The sequence below is a fragment of the Ruditapes philippinarum genome, unplaced genomic scaffold (genome assembly GCF_026571515.1).
Source record: "Ruditapes philippinarum isolate M1 unplaced genomic scaffold, ASM2657151v2 ctg3579_1_1_1_1, whole genome shotgun sequence".
Lineage (NCBI taxonomy): Eukaryota > Metazoa > Mollusca > Bivalvia > Venerida > Veneridae > Ruditapes > Ruditapes philippinarum.
Window position 1 is genome coordinate 1 of NW_026854422.1, and position 22,292 is coordinate 22,292.

At 33.1% G+C, this 22,292-nt stretch overlaps 2 protein-coding genes across 2 annotated transcripts; both read left to right on the plus strand.

The window, feature by feature from the left end:
- Window positions 1-755: 755 nt before the first annotated feature.
- LOC132740088 (A disintegrin and metalloproteinase with thrombospondin motifs adt-1-like) lies at window positions 756-14,559 on the plus strand (the record flags this gene model as incomplete). Its single annotated transcript, XM_060727949.1, has 10 exons — window positions 756-926; window positions 1,499-1,675; window positions 2,537-2,707; window positions 3,285-3,461; window positions 4,805-4,975; window positions 6,996-7,175; window positions 8,300-8,470; window positions 11,423-11,593; window positions 13,386-13,559; window positions 14,483-14,559. Coding segments are annotated over 9 exons (1,562 nt in total), but the record flags the coding sequence as incomplete, so codon positions are not given.
- A 1,693-nt stretch (window positions 14,560-16,252) lies between these two features.
- LOC132740086 (uncharacterized) lies at window positions 16,253-21,431 on the plus strand. The gene is made up of 5 exons (XM_060727947.1): window positions 16,253-16,465; window positions 17,061-17,603; window positions 19,279-19,418; window positions 20,003-20,294; window positions 21,103-21,431. The coding sequence occupies exons 1-5, from the start codon at window positions 16,272-16,274 to the stop codon at window positions 21,176-21,178; spliced, it is 1,245 nt and encodes a 414-aa protein (XP_060583930.1). The 5' UTR covers window positions 16,253-16,271; the 3' UTR covers window positions 21,179-21,431.
- Window positions 21,432-22,292: the final 861 nt, after the last annotated feature.

The window sequence follows — 22,292 nt, forward strand, 5'->3', positions numbered from 1 at the left end:
TTCCTGGTACAAGGCAAGAATTTCAACAGATCATTATGTCAAGAAAGCCGCCAGTCTTCTTGATCCCTTGGGAAGTTCAACTTTGACCAATCTTGGTATATTTTATAACGGATTCAGCGGAACGGAGAAAGGTTTTTCAAAAATTCATATTTGTTTACTCAATTTTGAAAAACAACAACAACAAAAGCACTAACAAATTAAAGAATTTTTGACTTGCAAAAATTGCCATTTTGTAACGGTTCAAACTTTAGGAACGCTGATCTATGTAACGATCTGTGTCAACATCCGGTGCTAAAACAAAACACTGAAAATGTTCACCAGTGAGGTTTTTCTTCTAGAGATATAATTTTCGAGATGTATGTACCCTTTAATGTGGGTCTGGGCCAAAAATTTGACTGCAAAAATTAAGTTCATCCGCTCAGTCGTCCTTCTCGGAGTAATTATTTCAGTTTTGAAAAATGACCAAAAAATGAACAAAGATTGAACGATTTTAATTCAAAACCCCACTCGAAAATAATCATAATAATAATAATCATAATAATAATAAAAATAATCAATAAGAAAATAAATATATGAGAATATGACTTATATTATATTTTACATATTTTGCCGTTTGAAGTTGACCAGTAACTGTTGATATGTATGCAAGAATTATAAATTGTATGTCTTTATGATGTTTTGACCTCAGTTGAGCGCCTTTAATTTGTATTGTTTTAATCATTATCAAGTTTTCATCAAGCGATCTTATTTTACAGTTGATGGAGTTTGGTCAGAATGGAGCAAATGGGGCGACTGTAGTGTTTCATGCGAACTGGGTCAAAGGTCAAGGTCAAGGACATGTATATTTCCAGATCCACTAACAACTGATTTGCCTTGTATTGGAGATGATGTAGAAACAATGGCATGTAATCTAGGAACATGCCCAGGTAAGCCCTTCGTTATTGACCTTAGATAACTGTCTATGTGTGTGTGTGAAATATAACATGCCCTTCTTTGGATTATTAAAGTCCTTATTCCTTACAATAACTACACGAACGTGTACTGGTTTCATTCTTTATATACAATGTCATAACGGGGCATTATAATTGTGGTATAAGTAGAACAATAAAAATAATGCGTGTGGCTGCGTTAGTTTTTTTGAAATGTTTTATTTTCTGAAGTATTACCTATGCGTTTTAGCATAGCATTTAAATTTAAAGATAAGAAGGTTAAACAACGAGTTCGGAGACTCCCAGAGTGACCCTATAATTATAACCATGCGTGTTTTATAACAGATTTTTTTGGATATGTTTATTTGAAAAAAAAATCACTACATAAGTTATTGCTTTATGTAACAAAAAAAACGCTTTGCGAAATCTCCGTTGCTATTTTGTCATTGTTTACTTGCAAACACACACACACACGCATGTATTTCTGACGTATTGAGGACATTAATGTCCATAAATATATCCAACATTATATTTAATATGCCTATAAATGTTTTCTTTTGGTTTTGCAGTTAGCGTTGACGGTGTGTGGGGAGATTGGGGACAATGGAGTGACTGCGGGGTAACATGCGGACAAGGTGAAAGGTTAAGAACAAGGGAGTGCATATTTCCAGATCCTGCGAACATGGGAGCTGATTGCTCGGGTGCGCCTAATGAAACCGAAATATGTAACATACAGGCTTGTCCAGGTATTCTTAAAAATCATTGTCTATAATCGGAATATATCAGCATTAGATTCTACCTGCAATTAATTTATATGAGTTCACTGCGTTTCTTTTAGTATTGAGCTTGTTTACAGGTGTCTCATACAAAAATACATTCTTGTCAGTTCGACATATTTACATTTAACTCTTCACGGATTAATAGGGATATAATTATATAATTGAAATGATTTTAATGTTGTATGCCTCCAGACGAGCCAAAACATTTCATGAAAATCAAAGTTGAGAAAAATTATTGAAATTGTAAGAAATTTTTCAAGTAAAAGTTACATAATATGTGCGATTAATGACTGATTTTGCAGTATTTATCACTATATATCTACTGCATTACTAACACAGTTAGGACTTTTTTGGCGTATTTTGACCTCATTTTGCTTATTAACGTGGATAGTAAGTGGCATTTGCAATTTTATTTACTTCACAATATTTAACTTTCAAATACATTTTCAAAAATGTTGTGAAAACTAGCATAGATCTGGAGGTATCTGCTTAAAATGTAATATCTTGTATCGTTTTTCGTAAGATAAGTAATGCACAGTATAAAATTCTTCTTAAGACCACTCCAATACTAAGACCGATAGTAATTTTAAATGAAATATTTTGGTCTTTATTTCAATGGTCACATGGGCCGAAATTTAGACTATATCATTACTATGCTAATAGGACTTTCATTTCCAGTCCCGATTCTTGATTTTGTTTTACTTTTTGAAAACCAAATGTTTAAATTGTTTTCATTGGATTGTTTAACAAATATGCAAAGTTAGAGATTTAATATAAGAGTACCTAATGTTATTTGTCATGTATTCAGTTTGCAATCTTATTTTACAGTTGATGGAGTTTGGTCAGAATGGAGCAAATGGGGCGACTGTAGTGTTTCATGCGAACTGGGTCAAAGGTCAAGGTCAAGGACATGTATATTTCCAGATCCACTAACAACTGATTTGCCTTGTATTGGAGATGATGTAGAAACAATGGCATGTAATCTAGGAACATGCCCAGGTAAGCCCTTCGTTATTGACCTTAGATAACTGTCTATGTGTGTGTGTGAAATATAACATGCCCTTCTTTGGATTATTAAAGTCCTTATTCCTTACAATAACTACACGAACGTGTACTGGTTTCATTCTTTATATACAATGTCATAACGGGGCATTATAATTGTGGTATAAGTAGAACAATAAAAATAAATGCGTGTGGCTGCGTTAGTTTTTTTGAAATGTTTTATTTTCTGAAGTATTACCTATGCGTTTTAGCATAGCATTTAAATTTAAAGATAAGAAGGTTAAACAACGAGTTCGGAGACTCCCAGAGTGACCCTATAATTATAACCATGCGTGTTTTATAACAGATTTTTTTGGATATGTTTATTTGAAAAAAAAATCACTACATAAGTTATTGCTTTATGTAACAAAAAAAACGCTTTGCGAAAATCTCCGTTGCTATTTTGTCATTGTTTACTTGCAAACACACACACACACGCATGTATTTCTGACGTATTGAGGACATTAATGTCCATAAATATATCCAACATTATATTTTAATATGCCTATAAAAATGTTTTCTTTTGGTTTTGCAGTTAGCGTTGACGGTGTGTGGGGAGATTGGGGACAATGGAGTGACTGCGGGGTAACATGCGGACAAGGTGAAAGGTTAAGAACAAGGGAGTGCATATTTCCAGATCCTGCGAACATGGGAGCTGATTGCTCGGGTGCGCCTAATGAAACCGAAATATGTAACATACAGGCTTGTCCAGGTATTCTTAAAAATCATTGTCTATAATCGGAATATATCAGCATTAGATTCTACCTGCAATTAATTTATATGAGTTCACTGCGTTTCTTTTAGTATTGAGCTTGTTTACAGGTGTCTCATACAAAAATACATTCTTTGTCAGTTCGGACATATTTACATTTAACTCTTCACGGATTAATAGGGATATAATTATATAATTGAAATGATTTTAATGTTGTATGCCTCCAGACGAGCCAAAACATTTCATGAAAATCAAAGTTGAGAAAAATTATTGAAATTGTAAGAAATTTTTCAAGTAAAAGTTACATAATATGTGCGATTAATGACTGATTTTGCAGTATTTATCACTATATATCTACTGCATTACTAACACAGTTAGGACTTTTTTGGCGTATTTTGACCTCATTTTGCTTATTAACGTGGATAGTAAGTGGCATTTGCAATTTTATTTACTTCACAATATTTAACTTTCAAATACATTTTCAAAAATGTTGTGAAAACTAGCATAGATCTGGAGGTATCTGCTTAAAATGTAATATCTTGTATCGTTTTTCGTAAGATAAGTAATGCACAGTATAAATTCTTCTTAAGACCACTCCAATACTAAGACCGATAGTAATTTAAATGAAATATTTTGGTCTTTATTTCAATGGTCACATGGGCCGAAATTTAGACTATATCATTACTATGCTAATAGGACTTTCATTTCCAGTCCCGATTCTTGATTTTGTTTTACTTTTTGAAAACCAAATGTTTAAATTGTTTTCATTGGATTGTTTAACAAATATGCAAAGTTAGAGATTTAATATAAGAGTACCTAATGTTATTTGTCATGTATTCAGTTTGCAAATAGCACAATGCCTTATATTATGTTTAATAAGCAGACAAGCTAGACTGAAACATACAAAATGTATACTTAAAATTATACTTATACTTAGAATTATGTTAGGTAATCTTTAGATTTTTATTTCATATAGTGTATAAAAGTTTAGATACTAGTATCTGGACATGTTCATAGAATTTACAAAATGGATTCATTTTAAATCTAAGCCTTGATTATATTATTCACTATTAAGACCCTCCCACAAAGTGTATTCTTTATGACAAAAGTCTATGCGTGATCTTTTATAGTGTAATCAATTAAGTAAACAGAAAAAAGGGAATGTAGAATTTTCAGCAATCCAAACTGGCCATAAAGAGACATAAGATATATTTTATTCAAAGATAATATTTCATCAGTCAGAAAAAAGTAAATAGGATAAGGCATCGTGAGAAAAAAAATCATTCAGTAAACCGTATTAGCATTTACTCTTAATTTCGATTGATGATTTTAATAATTCCTAGTTGACGGTGTGTGGGGAGATTGGGAACAATGGAGTGATTGTGGGGCAACATGCGGAGAGGGTCAAAGGTCAAGGTCAAGGGAGTGTATATTTCCTGATCCGGCGAACAAGGGAGCTAATTGTTCCGGTGTGTCGACTGAAACTGAAACATGCAATATACAGGCTTGCCCAGGTATTTTTTTTAAATTTTATTGCTTATCAATGGAATAAAGACGTTTGGTTATTTGATGCATTACCTTTTCGACAACAATGGCAAACATACTCAATTATGTAAATTAATCGTAAAATTGTGTCCTTAAATGTGTAAGGACTTTGGAAACAGACGCATTTATCATGGGTTTTTAAACGTCTACCATATAGTTACTTTGTTACAAATAATTTGACAGTTAAACACATTGTTTTAAAATTTTAAAAGTGTATATACGTTTGGCGACCTGTCAATGAATACACCTACCTATATCAATCCTTAAACTATACTATTTCAAAAATGTTAGTACCACTGTAAAATTAAACACATGTCTTGTCAACCTTCATCAACTTCATTCTGCTCTGTTTATAATTGAGCCATGTCACGACAAAACCAACATAGTGCGTTTGCGACCAGCATGGATCCAGACCAGCCTGCGCATCCGCGCAGTCTGATCAGAATCCATGCTGTTCGCTTACAAACCCTATAACAAGTAGAGAAACTGATAGCGAACAGCATGGATCCTGATCAGACTGCGCGAATGCGCAGGCTGGTCTGGATCTATGCTGGTCGCAAACCCATTATGTTGGTTTTGTCGTGACGCGGCTCAAATGAATATTGGATTGCATAAACCATTTTAAACATATTATTTTGCACTTTAGCATTGATATACCTAACAATACGTTTCAATTCGACAATGGAAACGTCCAATGGATCCATAGATATCTCTGATAGAGTTCCACCATCTAAAATAATATTTCACATAAATTTTATTTGCCACCATAATCAGTTTCGCAATAGTTAACTCCCATGAACTGATAACTCTACTTACCGGCAATTTGATTAAAGTCAGCTCTAAAAAACGCCCTACTTTTAAATCTGAGCGTGACCATATACGAAATTATTTTTGGTGACTATTCACACAGTCAATCATCGGCGAGCTTTCATAATTTTGAAAGCGATTTGGTTTATAACTTCAACCCTTGGAAAAGGTAAATTTCATGTTTTCGAGAACAAACATTGCGTTGTCCATATAGCCGACAGGTAAACTTGTAAAACAATCGTGCCCATTAAAATTGACTCTATTTTTTCAAGTAATTTGTTTTTCTAACAAAAATAAACAATTTGTTAAACTTTCACCTATAGCGGTATTTTGTTACTTCTTCTAATGCCTATGTTTAAACCGGTTTGATTGCATGGATAAAATAGCTTTCTCGGGAAATTCAAATTATAAAGAAGGCGAAACATATACGGTCGATAAAAGAAATAAGTAGATCAGAACTTTAGTCAGATTTCTCCCATCGGTTGATGATAATCGGCCCGCTACATGAATAATGGCCCGGTTGTCTTGAGCCCAAGGGACATTATTCATCAATGATTATCACTTCCGACCCGTTTCAGTATAAATGTCTTTAACAACATCGATAAAATAAACAGGTGCAACATTGAAAGCAGGTGGTAAATAATTAAACTACAAGTAAAACTACCTCGTACAGTCTAAGATATTAATTAATATAATTAAAATATGTAAACAATTTGATTTCAATTGAAACACATATATGAAAAAGGATAATAAATGAAATACATATATACTCGTGTCACACTTTACTAGAATAATAATAATAATAATAAATAATAATAATAATAATAATAATAATAATAATAATAATAATAAAAAATAATAATAGTAATAACATTAAATAATAATAATAATTATAAAAATAATAATAATAATAATAATAATAAATAAATAAATAAATAAATAAATAAAAATAAATAAATAAATAAATAATAATAATAATAATAAATAATAATAATAATAATGATAATAATAATAATAATAATAATAATAAATAAATAAATAAATAAATAAATACATAATAATAATAATAATAATAATAATAATAATAATAATAATAATAATAATAATAATAATAAAAATAATAATAAAAATAATTAAAAAATGATGATGATGATAGTAAAAGTAATAATATGAATTTAACAGAAACTCCAGTTGACGGTGTGTGGGGAGAGTGGGGAGAATGGAGTGCTTGTGGGGCAACATGTGGGGACAGTCAAAGGTCAAGGACCAGGGTGTGTATATTTCAGGACCCAGCAAACCCTGGAGCTGATTGCATTGGGTTGTCAATGTCTAATGAAACGTGTAATATGCAGGACTGTCCGGGTATTTCTTTAATAATTATCAAGTTTAACAAATTTGTTTCTGGTTTCTTGTTTCTACCTTATTGCCTTTGAGAAGACATACATCTATCTCACTTATTACAGTAATACCATTGATTTTAATACAGCTTAATGTTAATACTGACACTGTCGTTGTCAGGCAGCTATCAAGGAACTATGTAAACTTTATAAAGGATTTCGATTATTTGTTCATTCAATCTTCATATTTACAAAAATTAATTCACTTAGAATGGCGTTTTTACACATTTTGGTCATATTTCGGGTGTCTTTCCACCTAACCATTTTCTTGATAACCAGTAATTACCAGTTTCTTCGAAAGTGACCAAATACTTATCCCTCATGAATTCTGAATCAGCGAAGGAGTAAAATCTGATTAAGACCACTCACTTACTAAGACAAATATTAATTTAAACAAAATTGTTTTGGTCTTTATTTCAATGGTCACATGGTCCGATATTAAGACCATATCACTACTATGCTAATAGGACTTTCATTTCCAGTCCTAATTCTTGGTTTTGCTCTACTTTTTGAAACCAAGTATTTAAACCATTTTGATGGGAATGTTAAACAGATCTCAATGTATGTGAAGTAATAGAATTAATTTAAGAGTACCTAATGGTATTTGTTGCAAAGGGCACAATTTTTAATAATATATTTAATAAGCAGACCAGCTGAACTGAAACATGCAAAATGTGTAATTTAAATTTTCTCCAGAATTATGTTCGGTCATCTTTAGATCAAATATGAAAACACATTTTATTCTATATAGTATATATGAAAGTACAAATATTTGGATGTAGAAATTGGAGCAACCAAACTGGCTAAAAAGTGACAGCATACATATTTTTCTTTTCAAAGATAATATTTCATCAGTCAGAAAAGTAAAAATGACACTAAATGTGATCATCAGGGTGCCTATACCATGTGACTTTCTGTGATCTGTGTATGGCAGAAATCCAAGTTTTATATGGAAATACGTACTACCTAGACCGTTATTTGTATTCGTTTTCTGCCCAACACCGACTACAAAAAAGTCACACAATAAGGCATCGTGAAGTCGTCCAGCATTTACTCTTAATTTCGATTGATGATTTTAATAATTCCTAGTTGACGGTGTGTGGGGAGATTGGGAACAATGGAGTGATTGTGGGGCAACATGCGGGGAGAGTCAAAGGTCAAAGTCAAGGGAGTGTATATTTCCTGATCCGGCGAACAAGGGAGCTAATTGTTCCGGTGTGTCGACTGAAACTGAAACATGCAATATACAGGCTTGCCCAGGTATTTTTTTTAAATTTTATTGCTTATCAATGGAATAAAGACGTTTGGTTATTTGATGCATTACCTTTTCGACAGCAATGGCAAACATACTCAATTATATAAATTAATCGTAAAATTGTGTCCTTAAACGTGTAAGGACTTTGGAAACAGACGCATTTATCATGGGTTTTTAAACGTCCACCATATAGTTACTTTGTTACAAATAATTTGACAGTTAAACACATTGTTTTAAAATTTTAAAAGTGTATATACGTTTGGCGACCTGTCAATGAATACACCTACCTATATCAATCCTTAAACTATACTATTTCAAAAATGTTAGTACCACTGTAAAATTAAACACATGTCTTGTCAACCTTCATCAACTTCATTCTGCTCTGTTTATAATTGAGCTATGCCACGACAAAACCAACATAGTGCGTTTGCGACCAGCATGGATCCAGACCAGCCTGCGCATCCGCGCAGTCTGATCAGAATCCATGCTGTTCGCTTACAAACCCTATAACAAGTAGAGAAACTGATAGCGAACAGCATGGCAGGCTGGTCTGGATCTATGCTGGTCGCAAACCCATTATGTTGGTTTTGTCGTGACGCAGCTCAAATGAATAATGGATTGCATAAACCATTTTAAACATATTATTTAGCACTTTAAATAGCATTGATATACCTAACAATACGTTTCAATTCGACAATGGAAACGTCCAATGGATCCATAGATATCTCTGATAGAGTTCCACCACCTAAAATAATATTTCACATAAATCTTATTTGCCACCATAATCAGTTTCGCAATAGTTAACTCCCATGAACTGATTATTCTACTTACCGGCAATTTGATTAAAGTCAGCTCTAAAAAACGCCCTACTTTTAAATCTGAGCGTGACCATATACGAAATTATTTTTGGTGACTATTCACACAGTCAATCATCGGCGAGCTTTCATAATTTTGAAAGCGATTTGGTTTATAACTTCAACCCTTGGAAAAGGTAAATTTCATGTTTTCGAGAACAAACATTGGGTTGTCCATATAGCCGACAGGTAAACTGGTAAAACAATCGTGCCCATTAAAATTGACTCTATTTTTTCAAGTAATTTGTTTTTCTAACAAAAATAAACAATTTGTTAAACTTTCACCTATAGCGGTATTTTGTTACTTCTTCTAATGCCTATGTTTAAAACGGTTTGATTGCATGGATAAAATAGCTTTCTCGGGAAATCCGAATTATAAAGAAGGCGAAACATATACGGTCGTCTTCAGATCTACATAAGTCTGAACTTTAGTCAGATTGCTACCACCGATTGATGATAATCGGCCCGCTACATGAATAATGGCCCGGATGTCTTGAGCCCAAGGGACATTATTCATCAATGATTATCACTTCCGACCCGTTTCAGTATAAATGTCTTTAACAACATCGATAAAATAAACAGGTGCAACATTGAAAGCAGGTGGTAAATAATTAAACTACACGTAAAACTACCTCGTACAGTCTATTTATTAATATAATTAAAATATGTAAACAATTTGATTTCAATTGAAACACACATATGAAAAAGGATATTAAATGAAATACATATATACTCGTGTCACACTTTAATAGAATAATAATAATAATAATAATAATAATAATAATAATAATAATAAAAATAATAATAATAATAAATAATAATAATAATAAAATAATAATAATATTAAATAATAATAATAATAATAATAATAATAAATAAATAAATAAATAAATAATAATAAATAATAATAATAAATAATAATAATAATAATAAATAATAATAATAATAATAATATTAAATAATAATAATAATAATAATAATAATAGTAAATAAATAAATAAATACATAATAATAATAATGATAATAATAATAATAATAATAATAAAAATAATAATAAAAATAATTAAAAAATGATGATGATGATAGTAAAAGTAATAATATGACTTTAACAGAAACTCCAGTTGACGGTGTGTGGGGAGAATGGGGAGAATGGAGTGCTTGTGGGGCAACATGTGGGACAGTCAAAGGTCAAGGACCAGGGTGTGTATATTTCAGGACCCAGCAAACCCTGGAGCTGATTGCATTGGGTTGTCAATGTCTAATGAAACGTGTAATATGCAGGACTGTCCAGGTACTTTTTAATAGTTATCAATTTTTAACAAATTTGTTTTTGATTTCTTGCAAGCTTTTTCTACCTTATTGCTTTTGAGAAAACAAATACATTTATCTCACTTATTACATTAATACCATTGATTTTAATACAGCTTAATGTTATTACTGATACTGTTGTTGTCAGACAGCTTTCAAAGAACTATGTGAACTTTATAAAGCATTTGGTTCTTTTGTTCATTCAATCTTCATATTGACAAAAAATTATTTTACTAAGAATCGCGTTTTTACCGTTTTTGGTAATATTTTGTCAGTCTTTTCCACATAGAACCGGCTTTTCTTGATAACCAGTAATAACCATTATCTTCGCAAGTGACCAAATACTAATCCCACATGAAATCTGAATCAGCATGGAGAGACAAATGAATATTACAGTCCATTAGATGCAGTAACCAAGAACAATTTTACGGATAAATTTCGCCTCAATCTAAGATCGAACCAACGACTTATGAATTAGTAATCCGAATGCTCTCCCTATTGAGCCAAGCAGCCAAGTTAAGAAATAATTACCTTGAGGCGTTGGGAAAGATTTATGTACAATTAAGAAGTTTTATTGAAATATCGCCTTCTCTCAGCATATTTACTTTGTGATAATTTAACACCCCCCCCCCCTTTTCCTTATATCCCTTGTCCCTTTTATACCCGTATCGGCCCCTTTTAATTCCTATCATTTCACTTATTACAAGTCTCTCCTCCTGTCCTTTCCCGGTGTTTTCCGGGCGCCCTGATGTTGTGGCTGGTTTGTGTCGATCTTTGATCTCATTTGTTTTATAGAAGGTGACCCATATTGGGGAGAATGGGTCGTGTCACAATGCTCCGAAAACTGTGGAAAGGGTATTCGGACAAGTACCCGTTTCTGCTTAATTTCTGGTGTTGAAACAGACGTTAACAAGTGCAAAGGTAAAGCTGAAAAAACAACAGGCTGTAAAGGGATTAATTGTGAAGGTGGGTAAATATTTTGGTAGATTGTTACGAGCAATTGGTACTCATTATTCCTGATCTAAGGACAATCAATTTTGCAAACTTCAATACGTTTATATACTGCCGGTAGTTTGTGATTGTTTGCAACTTTTACCTTTTGCCATTTTAACATTAATGCTATTTATTATAAAATAGATATTTGTCCTTTTAGCTTTAAGCATTGTTGGATTAAATGTACATATAACACAATATTATGCAGATTGTATATACATTTGTATCTAGAATTAGGGAGTGGTTGAGCAGCAACATCTTATGCCATTAAATGGTAAGATAGATCACGGGAGTGTGATATTCTGTCAATGTAAATGAGAAATATACTAAAAAAAAAAAAAAAAAAAATCAATGTGAAGTCTATAACACAGGGAATAGATTTATACTTCTTATACATTTATGAATGAAATATTTATGAAATAAAATGCATATTTTCATTTTCCGCACTGCAGTGAAACATTTTTTTCAGTATTTTCAATGGTGTACACCCGGACAACTTTCCCCCTAATTCAGCCAACACGCAACATTTAAGGGGAAGCATTTCAAATTGTAATTTAAAAAAACAAAACAACAAAAAAAACAAAAAAAACCCCAAAAAAACACCAAAAAATGATCATCATTTGATTTTAAGTCTGTCTTCATTATTTTAAATATAAAAAAGCTTTTATCATAAAGCTGCGGTCTCACTTACTCCCGGCAGATCACAGGACCATCCCGGTAAGTAACCGGGATGATCCGGGACGATCCTGGATGAAATAATGGTTGCGGTCACACTAACCCAGGCAGCAGTTGTAGTTGTAGTTACGGTAATTCCCAACTAACCGCCCAGGATGCGCTCCGGATCATCCAGGCAGAGCCGAGGTGAAGCTACGGTTCATGCATGTGCTTCCCCGGTCATTCCAGGATGACGCCGGAAGAGCCCCGGTTGACCCAGGCAGAGCCCCTGTCGATCCAGGCAGAGCCCCGGCAGAGCCCAGGACGATCCAGGCAGAGCCCCGGTAGAACACCGGTGGACTGAAAACGCGCGAAAATGATAACATTGATACATAATTTTTATTTAATATAATATATATAGTTCCAGAATAGTAATTCATGATGATTTTCTGAAAATTCCTTATGCAAGACTGGATAGAAGGGAAATCGGAAGGGTTTTAATACAAACAAGTGCAATCATCGCAAATGAACCGGACTTTGCCGGGGCTCTACCGGGATCAACCGTAGCTCCATCGTTATCCTCCGGTTTCTGCCGGCGGAGCTACGGTGCCTCCCCGATATAACCCCGGTCGTTCCCGGCAGAGCTAAGGATGAAGCCGGCATAGCTATATCTTCCCGGATCATCCCTGACCACCCCGATGATATTAAATATTTTATTCCATCCGAATGAGTCGAATGCCGTATGTTCCCGGATCATCCAGGACGTTGCCGGCAGAGTTATGTATGTACCCCGCTTGTTCCCGGTCGTTCCCGGATCACCCGGACGTTTACCGGGGCTCTGACGGGGCTTTGCCGGGATGTAAGTGAGACTGTAGCTTAACCTTTAAACAAAAATATGCTTATATCATTTATGATATTTAAAAAGATCAGTAACGTTTTCATGCTATTAAAAATGTGGTCATTTATGTCTATAGGACACATAGATCAAAACCAACATAATTTTAAATATCAATACATGTTTTGTTTTATTAGCTTCGTCAGTTGATACATAAACTTATGTCTAAAAGATGTTTTCTCATATTCACTTTTTTCACCATTAATTTGTAATCAGTTTATACTGATTGTACCTGGTTGGAATGGTCAGCATGGTCGCAATGTTCGGCGACATGTGGCGAAGGAACCAGGTCACGTGAACGCGAACATTGGTATCCAACTAACACCATGGATGGAGAATGCTACGGAAGAGATATAGAATCAATGTCCTGTCAAGTTACTCATTGCTGAGGTAAAACTTATGAATATTTAAAGGTTGTTAAGCTATATCAACAGTTACATTTTATTAGTTTCATAACGCTTGGTGGGAAACTCCATGTTCTCACCGAGGAGCAAGAAAAAACATCACATTAGGTTTGCCCGAAAACACTTAAAATGATATAAATGCTGCATTAGTTGGAAAATGTCTCATTTTTCAACTTGTAAAAAAGAGTCACAGAAATAATTGGGTAAACAAGTGTCAATCTTATCTTTATAAGGTGAAAACATGCCATGTCATTTGATATACCGGTAGTTTTTCATATTTCATAACCTACAATGCACATCCTATCCGACCAAAAACTCTACAAAATAACAATATTTTTTGTTCTAATCCTAACGAAACAGGTTTCATCTTCGTCAAAGATCATCCTAACCTTTTGAAATCTGAACATACCAAAATTTTTCTCGCTTTGGAATGGTTTGTGGTAAATACATGTTAATACGACCCATCTCTGTGCCTTGACTTTATATCAAGGCTTGTGAGGCATATCATCTCCAATTGTCTTTTTGTCGTGTCAGTTCAGCTTGTGGCAGCTAAACTGGTCAGTGTTAAGATATGATTTTGACTTTGGCATGATACAAATTGATAACAACAGCATCAAAGTACAGTAAAGTTTTCAATGCATGCAATAAAGCTAAATAAAAGGCGAGAGTTAACAGAACGTTTAAATTATTAGACGTTCGTTTCTTTAAAAGTATTGCTTATCTTTTAGTTATTGAGGGATAACTGTTGGAGACTTTGAAATGATTTATAAGTGCCTGTTGATTACATATTTGATTATGCTTGGTACAACATACAGGCATTAATACATACATAAAGGAATGACGAAAGTCAGTTGCTTATATTCCACACTTCTATGTATAATTAAATTCACTTTTGTTCTTTATTTGCAGATTTGTTCCCACTTGTAAATCGTGATGTATACTGTCAGCATTCAGTAATAGTTTGTAATGTATTTAATAAAAAGCAAATCACATGAATTAGTCTTCCTTTGTTTTTTAAACATGAATACTGGACACTTTCATTAACCAGACAGTTTTATATTGAATATACGAACAATGAAATTGAGAAAATAAGAATCCCTAAAGAAAGTCCAACACGGCAAAATTGAAAATGTTTCTAGCTTGGTTTGATTGAACCTGTTCATGGACGGTACTGTCAAGTGCAAATGAAGTTCAAATTAGTCTTCAACAATGTCCGTCACATGTACGGACAAAACTTAATACAAGAAGTTGAATATGTAAAGCTGTTTCTGAAGTCCACAAAAATGCAGTGTCCACAGACATAAAAGCACAAGTTTGATTTGTAAGTTTACAGTAGTGTAATGTTTTTAATGTTTTTAATATTTATCCTCGAATGATTTATTTAAAATAGACTAACAGGACCAGTATTTGATAGAATACATATGTACTCCGACGAACGCTTTGTTAACACGTGTTAACAGATCAGAACAAATATTTTATTTGACTTAATTATAGGCATTACAAGCTCATCGTCGTTAAACAACGAAAAAAACATACATATTAACATTAATGTCGGTAGATCATTAAAAAAAGTCAAGATGAATGTATAAACATGATTGAACTTAAGAGCTATTGAATTGTTTTAACAATCCCAGAAACTGCTTAACACCCAGGGGCTCGGATAGTAATACTATTGAATTGCGACGAAACCACCCCTTTAACACATATTTAGGCTTATTGAGTTAATGACACTGTGCCTATACCATCAGACTCTTGAGGTAAATGTGGTTTAGAAAACCAATGCAAAGACGGTCCAGGGTTTATTTCAGCCGAACTTTTTTTAATATTTCATATTTTTTAAAAATAAAGAAAAGAGCCCGCTTACACGAGTAAATAACCCATGCAAACAATGTCTCCTTGAAAAAAACCCTTTTATTTCGTAAAGTAAAACCACACGATTATCTCATCTTTGAAAAATGTGGTTTCATTATTTGTAGAAATACTTGATCCCCCTAAAACATTCTATGTATGTATGCCCTAAAAGAATCAAGAGTTTTAAACTTAATGTAAATGAAAATAATGAAATATTTAAACGTAAAGTAGGAATTGACTTTAGACCGTCCGTTGTATTGGTTATTTGCTCCATGCAAATCATGGTAATCGCACCTGCAAATCATATAAAAATGTTACGTGGTACAGGCACCGTGTTCGGGTGAAATCGTTGTAAATGCGAAGCCAGCTTTACTTTCGATAATTTCCGTATAAGTACTTTTACATGTTTGTCATGTGAGATGATATTTTGCACTTTATAACGTTATTGATTAAAAAAGAATAAAAAAATAAAATAAACAGATAAATGATAACATTAAAATAATAAAAATGAAAATATCAACATGGCGGTTCCCATATATTATTATCCATCAAATGTCAAGCCTCTATTGCATGAATTTGTTTATTTGTACCTTTAACACAAGTGAAATAGTAGTCCAGAAAAAATATGTAATAAATGTGTATAAAGAAAATACCAGAAAAATAATTGTGAATTGTATTTTCAATAAGTTAGATATTACATGTAAATTGCAATATGTGACTAGTTAAATCACTGAGATATTAATCATTTATAAATGTTTTAAAAAACTAATTGACAGATCAGGCACATATGTTGATATTTATGACAGATAAAATACTTGTCATCTCTTCTCATATATTGTTATAACATATGTCATTCTATCGTCAACATTGGTGGGATATATGTTTTAAAACGTTCGACATGGCGATTTTATTAAAACTTCTTATATTGATAAGCGTACCGGTATTAAATGTACTCGGTGTTTCTAAAAAGAAGGGAATTGTTCATATGGTGGGAGACTGGATGTGTGGCGACGACAAGGCCCTTGACAACATAGCCTGGTGGTAAGCAATATTAATGCTTTCTTTATCAAGTCAAAATAAAAACAAAAAACAAATAATTGGTTACAGAAACAAACGGAAATCTGGACAAAACGAAGTAGCTAAATAATAATTAATTTATACGTGTATTAATTCCGGTATTATTCCGGCCTGGAAGCTACTGATTGTTTATATTGAAAGAAGATGAGTACATTAATTTTGTCATAACTGAAACTTATCCTGAACTTATTTAGATTTACGTATCATTACTTTTTGAATGTGAATTACCAATGAAAGGATACACGTGCTTACTGATATATCGTTTATATACACTTTTCGATTTCTTTTCATATAAATTGTAGATTTATTTTCTGCTTTTAGAATAATTATCTCTGATTTTATTCATATCTACAAATGTTATTTATTTTTAAGTAAAACAGTCATTTATAATGTCGTGCCGTTGAGACAAAAAATGAAATTAATTTTTAAAGAAACTACGTGCGAAAATGCATAACCGACATAACAACGTCAAGACGATAACATGCTTTTTAAAAGTCGAAAATACGCTGATAAAATGTTGAAATAGCATTAGAATTTTATTCATAATTTCTTTCCACAGGTATGACTATTCACCAAATCGTGATTTCTTTACCTCAAGAAGCCAATGCTCCCCATTCAAAACCAGTAAGTTGTACAGCGACTCCTTCGTTCCAATGGCTTGGGGCCTTTCTTCAAAACTTGTTCTTCATAACAATGAAAAGTACTGTCTGGCGTTCAATGAGCCCAATCATATCAGCCAATCAGATGTGACTGCACGAGAGGCAGCCGCAGCCTGGCCAGAACTGGAAAAGAGATGCAAAGGTGCAAAACTGGTCAGTCCGTCGGCCTGTATATGTGGTGAAATGTGTAACGATAAACCCATACATTGGTTCGATACATTTTTTGAACTATGTAAGGACTGTCGGGTTGACTATATTGCCACGCATACTTTTTCATGCAACGCCAATAAAGTGATGAAATATTTGGAGGACCTCTATAATAGATACGGAAAACTGATTTGGCTCACTGAATTTACATGCGGACAACTAGATAACACAGAAATCATGAAGCTCTTTATGAAGCAAATTTTGCCGAGGCTTGAAGCTGCTCCATATATTTTCAGGTTTGTTTTCCTTTTCGGTATTTTTCTTGCTTCGGGTAGATTCTTGTTTAATATATCTGGGTAATACGTCATTGCGCATGCGCTGGCGACAGGTTGACATATGAGACACTTTATTGGACAATCTTTCATTTATGATTTAATATAATACTGTCCTCTTATAGCCTTTTAAAATCAGTGGCCCGCTAAAGAGGATGAATGTCTTTGCTTACTGCAAACTGCAGTTTACATGATTGACACATTTTTCGAAAATCGACGTAATTTCTAACTGATTTCTGTTGTATTGAATGCGAGTAGGGCGTGATGATCAAAAGATACTATTTCCATAATAGTACAATGTATATGCATGTTTAAATAAAAGTATTAACATAAAACATCACAAAGATGAAATATCACACATATGTTACACTTCAGAGAATGTTACAGACTCTTTCATAGCCAAAGTAGTATCACAAACGCTGATGTAGAGATGTGAAAAAATTATGACAATACCTGATCATAAATGTGTGTCATTCCACATGCGTTATTTTCAGAATAACTTGACTTACATACTGTACGCGTATAATATATAGGCTAGAATTTTCGATATACATGCATATAAAAATGTTTTATTTTAATAAAGTTGTCTCATGAAGAAGGCGCTGAAAGTAAATCAAAATTTCTATTTTCTTTTTTGGGCCTTTTTTCACGGTGTATACCCATATTAGTACGTATTTTTCGAAATCTACAGAAACAGTATCTTTTTTTTGCTCATGCACAGGTTCTTTTCTGTTGATAACAAAACTGTAGTAAGCTCTGTGGAACCGACAGAAGATTTAATTTTAAATTTCATAAACATTGAAGACTATTAAGTGCATTTTTTCTGAAGAAAATATATAACAATTTCATGCTATATGTATGGTGTGCTTAATCAAATCCTGGTACATTTAAGACTAAAGAAAAAGCTTAGTCGAAAGGCAAGGCAAAGCACGTGTCTATTCTAATCATATTTAATATATTGTTATCATAGCTGTTCGTGTCTCTATATTATTTCTTACCTATTATGATCATATTTAAATTTGAACTTCACTTGTCTATTCTAATCAAAGCTAGTACTTGTCTATTCTGACCAAAGCTAGTTTATTCTGATGTAGTTAAATGTGAGCAAAACTATAGTGATCAAAGCTAGACTGTGATCATTAAATGAGCGTCACGACAAAACCAACATAGGGCGTTTGCGACCAGCATTGATCCAGACCAGCATGCGCATCCGCGCAGTCTGATCAGGATCCATGCTGTTCGCTTACTAACTTTATTAAAAATATAGAAACTGATCCTGATCAGATTGGCGGATGCGCAGGCTGGTCTGGATACATGCTGGTCGCAAACCTATTATGTTGGTTTTGTCGTGACGCGGCTCAATTATTGTCTTTGTCATAGTAACTTATCAATATTAATTATTATAAGGCTTATCTGTTTAAATGTCATAATGTGAGTTGTTTTTGCTTTATTTTCTAAGCTGCTATGAAAATTATCAATGTATTTCATGTAACTATTCATAGTACATTTTTCGTAGACACAATTACACTATCAATTTTAATTGATGCAAAAAGAAAAATCTGATTGTTTAATTAATTTGATTTTTGCATACGATTCATTAATCATCCGATGTTATAGCATGTTATGATATTTGCTGTAGATTTGCTTGGTATAAAGGGCGCGTAATAACCAACCATTACGTCAGAAAAGCCGCAAGCCTGCTCAAACAAGACAAACCTGAGCTAACAGAATTAGGAAAGATTTACAATGACTATGATGGAGGACCTATACCGCTAGATGGTTTAATTTTCTATATTTCCAAAGCTATAAATGAGCCGTGCCATGACAAAACCAACATAATGCGTTGGCGACCAGCATGGATCCAGACCAGCCTGCGCATCTGCGCAGTCTGATCAGGATCCATGCTGTTCGCTATCAGTTTCTCTTCTTGTTATAGGGTTTGTAAGCGAACAGCATGGATCCTGATCAGACTGCGCGGATGCGCAGGCTGGTCTGTATCCATGCTGGTCGTAAACGCAGTACGTTGGTTTTGTCGTGACGCGGCTCAAATGATTTGTCTGATGACATTCGTTTTATTAGTTTTTTTTTCATATTGTATATAAGCACAAAATAAAATATACTAAGTCTAGCTTTACAAATAACAACGAATTATTGCGTAGATTATTAGAATGCTAGTATGGAAACGTCTGACTGTAACTTTTTCTGTTATTCGTTGATTAATTAAGGAAAAGTCAAAATCAAGGTATGGTCATGTTTTCGTTAGCGAGTTATAATATACATGTAAGTGTGCATACAGTGCAGGAGTGCATGGTCAACTTAACCTCAAATTTACCATCCCATCAATTATTTTCCCGTTTCTTCAGATGACGAAGGTGATAATGATGCCGGCCAGCAGGATGATGAAGACGCTCGACTAGAAAGCATCATTGGAGTTACCAAGGCGGAAGCAATGATTCTCGCTCCGGCGTTTACCGATTACTACACTGAATGGTATAAGATATTCGGTGCGATCGAAAAACAACTTGACAAACTTCTTCCGACAGTGGCAGGTTTCTATATGTCAGGCCCTAAAGCGGAAGTAAAGAACAGAATTAAGACAGCATTGCAGAAAATTATCTGTACTGATCCGGAAGAGATCGATGACAACGATATCAGGTGATTATTATGATAAAACGATAGTAAATGTGATGATTATGTTAAATACTGTGTGATGATGATGATGATAAAGATGGTGATGATGATTATGATTATAAAGATTTTGATGATGATGATAATAATGATGGTGATGATGATGGTGATTTTAATGATTATAATGAATGAGACGACGAAAACGATGATAATTTTGATGATGATGTTAAATACTGTGATGCTAATGACGGAGATGAAGATGAAGAAGAAGAAGATGATGATGATGAAAATGATGATTGTACTTATGCTGATGATGATGAAGTAGAAAAGGACGGTGACGGCGACGATGACAACGCTGTTTTTTTTTGCTGCTGCTGATGATGTTGGCGATGGTGATGATGATGGTTATGATGATGATGATAATGATTAAAATGATTATGATGATGATGTTAAATACTGTGATGTTGATGATGGAGATGATGATGATGATGAAGAAGAAGATGAGGAAGAAGAAGATGATGATGATGAAAATGATGATGGTAATAATGCTGATAATGATGATACAGAAGACGTTGACGGCGACGATGACAACGATGATTTTTGTGCTGCTGATGATGATGATAATGATGATGATCCTGCTGATGATGATAATGAAGACGTTGAAATAATACTTGTTATATATGTTATAATTGAATATTATTATTGATGAAAATTATAGTATATATGAAAATATTAAAATAATTATAAAACTTAATTAAGTGAAACTTTAGATAATGCTGGAAAGTATATTTCGTATTTATTTAGCACAGTATAATATGTAAAGATATTGTTTCAGTGCCGAGGCTGAGAGAATCAGAAATCTTGAACCGACTGCGAAGAAGAAGCAATCGCTTAAACGTCCTGGATGTTAGACTCCTCACGGAATGGATACGCAACTATTAACGAAACTATTCTAAAATGTCATTTTTTTCTTTACCTAAAGTTGGATTGCTTGTCCATAAAAGGGAGGCAACCAGCGTTTCTTTGCTTACTGCTCTAACATTAAAGGGAGTCAACCTATACCTAAACGAAGACATCATTGTTTAGCTGAAATAAAAAAGGGAGACAACTTATGATTTACAGTTTAAATGTTAATTTGCTTTAATTAATAGAACAACCTATCGACATGAACACTTTTTATGCTATTTCCCAATTGATGGTTTGCTCTCTTTGATATAATAAGTTTATTTGCATTATTAAAAGTTTGTTCTTCTTTCTCATTGCATGTCAGCATTTTGGAGTTATTTAACTTTTTCTTCCTCATTTATACGCATTGTGATTACATGATATAAATCAAACTATTTAATGTTTAGATTCAGTAGGCATATGTATCAGGAAAAATGTTGCTGTACACAAACAATAGCAGTAGCAACACTTATTTCTTTAAATGAGTATACATCAGTTTAACGAGTACCTTCTGAATTGATAAGCAATACACTGGCTTTGTAGTAAAAAATATCTAAATATGCCAAAACCACTTAAACATCCTTTAATACATTTATGTCATTAATAGCATGTTTTGTTGCTGTTTCTAAAAACATAATAATTATGATGTTGTTGTTGATGATGATGATGATATTGATGATGATGATGATGATGATTCATAATAATAATAATAATAATAATAATAATAATAATAATAATAATAATAATGATAATAATAATAATAATGTTGTAATCTCCCCCCCCCCATCCAAAAAAAAAAAAGAGGAAAAAGATTACACAAGAAACAGACAAATAAACCAACAAAATGACAACAACATCAAAGCAACTACAACAACGACGACGAAAGATGAGTGTGAACACATTAAGTTTATATAGACATTCGAATTAAATTTTATTATGAAATAAATACAACGTCGATTTATTATCTCGTATATCGTTAAAAATTATGAACATTTCCCTTGAGATAAACACCAAAGGGTAATCCGAATAAAGACGATGTGACGTAAACCCTACCAAAATTAGCAACACTTGCCATTTCTT

Bases quoted from the DNA above. Each gene is read 5' to 3' on its own strand.
- LOC132740086 (XM_060727947.1), top strand. From the start codon at position 16,272: ATGTCATTCTATCGTCAACATTGGTGGGATATATGTTTTAAAACGTTC. The intron at 19,419-20,002 runs GTTTAATTTTCT...CCGTTTCTTCAG, and splicing joins AGGACCTATACCGCTAGATG to ATGACGAAGGTGATAATGAT. The intron at 20,295-21,102 runs GTGATTATTATG...ATATTGTTTCAG, and splicing joins ATCGATGACAACGATATCAG to TGCCGAGGCTGAGAGAATCA.